This window comes from Grammomys surdaster, unplaced genomic scaffold, assembly GCF_004785775.1.
Source record: "Grammomys surdaster isolate TR1022 unplaced genomic scaffold, NIH_TR_1.0 122273, whole genome shotgun sequence".
NCBI classification, from domain to species: domain Eukaryota; kingdom Metazoa; phylum Chordata; class Mammalia; order Rodentia; family Muridae; genus Grammomys; species Grammomys surdaster.
In genome coordinates this window covers 1-2,432 of record NW_021617807.1, presented here as the reverse complement: position 1 = coordinate 2,432, position 2,432 = coordinate 1, and the positions used below count along the sequence as shown (strand labels likewise).

Here is a 2,432-nt window from a genome sequence, read left to right as displayed (position 1 = left end):
ATCAACAATTATACTTTTTAGAATTATGGCATACCAGTGGGGGAGCAAGCAAGTTTTTCAGTCTTTTCAAGTGTCAGCATATTACTCTTACAGTTTAAGAAATATTAAATCAGTCAATAAATCAGAAATTTCAGTATTATGATTATAGTAATTTTACTTCTAATGTCTTTCATACTCTATGGTATAAATTATTAAAATCTATTTAGGGATAAAGTACACTAGCTTTAATAGGACTTACAATGAGCTACAGCATATGGGAAACTCAAAAAATAAAAATTATTATTCAAATGTCAGCTCTTCTAGTTCTGTAACAATCCTCATACACTCACATATGGATGATGCCCAATGAAGGACTTGTTTTGTATTGAAAATACGCTGTGCTATGAGAGATCAGTCAAAGGGCTAGCATGAAGTATACTATATATATGAAATTACTTGTAATTGTTTTAACTTTAGTATCTATTTTTAAATATGAGTCTTAATATCATTATTTTACTGCAAGAATGTCACCTAAACATAGGAATCAAATCTTATCTATTTGATGATGAGGTACTTTTTGAGCTAGATATTTAAAAAGTAACATTTAATATTAATCACAATCAAACTCACACCTATTAAGAATAATGCTACTGAAGAAACACTAAAGTAAGTCAAAATAATATTTCACAATTTATTAAAATTTATATGTGTGTTCTAGATTCCCTTATATATATTTTATTTGAAAAATTTTCAAAACACAGATTTTGAAACAAGTGCTTATGCATATTGAACAAAGTCAATAATTGAGAAAACTCACATTATAATACAAAGATAAAAAATAAATAATACACATGCACAGAACACCATATAGAAGAGAATTATGCTAACAAGTGAATAAATGAAAGTCAATACTAACTGGGCAAAATCTTCCTCTAAGCTAACATTACACTAAGCTTGATACATATTAAAATAGCTTTGATCATGAAATCTTATCCTGTGAATTCACTACATCACTTAGGAGTTGATGGGAAAGGACAGTGTGGTGGAGTCTATTGACAGGAATGAATGTAAGGTTTTATGTGTGGTGACACCAGGTGTTACTGCTAATGTCATGGAAATAAAGGCGAGAGAAAACATGATTTGGTTGTCATTACATTGAGCTACACATAGTCATTATCATGACCGAATAAATATAATTTTCAAATGCTTAACATATGTCAAGACACAACTTTTGTACTTTAATATTGACTTGTCTGCAGAAGAAACTGTATATTTACAAAAAGTGAAAATGGAACAAACGCTGTTAAACTATTTTCAGGAAAGTAAGTGGTTCAGATTCAACAATCCTTAATATTTCCTGGATATATATTAGTTGCAAGATCATTCCACTTTCTATGAAAAGTTACAACATGTTTCTAATAGTATCAATTTAATCACCTTGGATCACGGCCAAAGGAATATATAATAAGACCTCATGCCTTATTTGGGGAACTTCTAATCTGTTCTCACACTAGTTGTACTAAGTCAACATCACTAATAAAATGTCTTAAATGTTTACTCTCTACAACTCCCAAGAGAATATTTTTCATATTTCCTTGCTCATTGAGATGAGAGGTATTGCATTACACTTTTGATTCCAAACTGTCTTTCAAACTGCCTTGGATGTGAAGTTGTTCTCTGTAAAAAGAAACCTAATTAAAGAATCATTAATATTGAAGAGCTTTAAAATTCCCCTACTGATGGAAACAGCATTCTAATGGAACAATATGACAGCCCCTAGTTTGGGTTTTCATGAATCCTCAGTTCTACTTTAATTCTTTCTGATTTTGTGTCTAGATTTGGCAGAAGGAATAAAAAGTAACTGCAGAATGAGCAACCATACAGAAACCACAGAGTTTATTCTTCTGGGATTGTCTGATGACCCAAAGCTCCAGGTTGTGATCTTCGTCTTTCTCTTCATCACCTACACACTCAGCATCACAGGGAATGTGACCATCATCACTCTCACCTTGCTGGATTCTCACCTCCAGACCCCCATGTATTTCTTCCTCAGGAATTTCTCTGGTTTAGAAGTATCTTTCACAACTGTCACTATACCCAAGTTTTTAGGCACCATTATCTCTGGGGATAAAACCATTTCCTTCAACAATTGTATAGCTCAGTTATTTTTTTTCATCCTCTTGGGAGTTACTGAATTTTACCTTCTAGCTGCCATGTCCTATGACCGTTATGTTGCCATTTGCAAGCCTCTGCACTACCTAACCATCATGAGTCAGAAGGTCTGCACAATGCTTGTCTTTGCCTCCTGGCTGGTTTCTTTCCTAATCATCTTTCCTGCATTGATGTTACTTCTACAGCTTAATTATTGTGGCTCCAATATCATTGATCACTATACCTGTGATTACTTCCCCCTGCTTCAACTTTCATGTTCAGACACAAAGTTCCTGGAGAGA

The 2,432-nt window shown here is 33.1% G+C and overlaps 1 protein-coding gene across 1 annotated transcript; it reads left to right on the top strand.

Annotated features, from left to right (window-relative positions):
• Positions 1–1,847: 1,847 nt before the first annotated feature.
• LOC114636121 (olfactory receptor 6C1-like) lies at positions 1,848–2,429 on the top strand (the record flags this gene model as incomplete). The annotated part of the gene is made up of 1 exon (XM_028784397.1): positions 1,848–2,429. A coding segment is annotated over exon 1 (582 nt), but the record flags the coding sequence as incomplete, so codon positions are not given.
• Between the last annotated feature and the right edge of the window lie 3 nt (positions 2,430–2,432).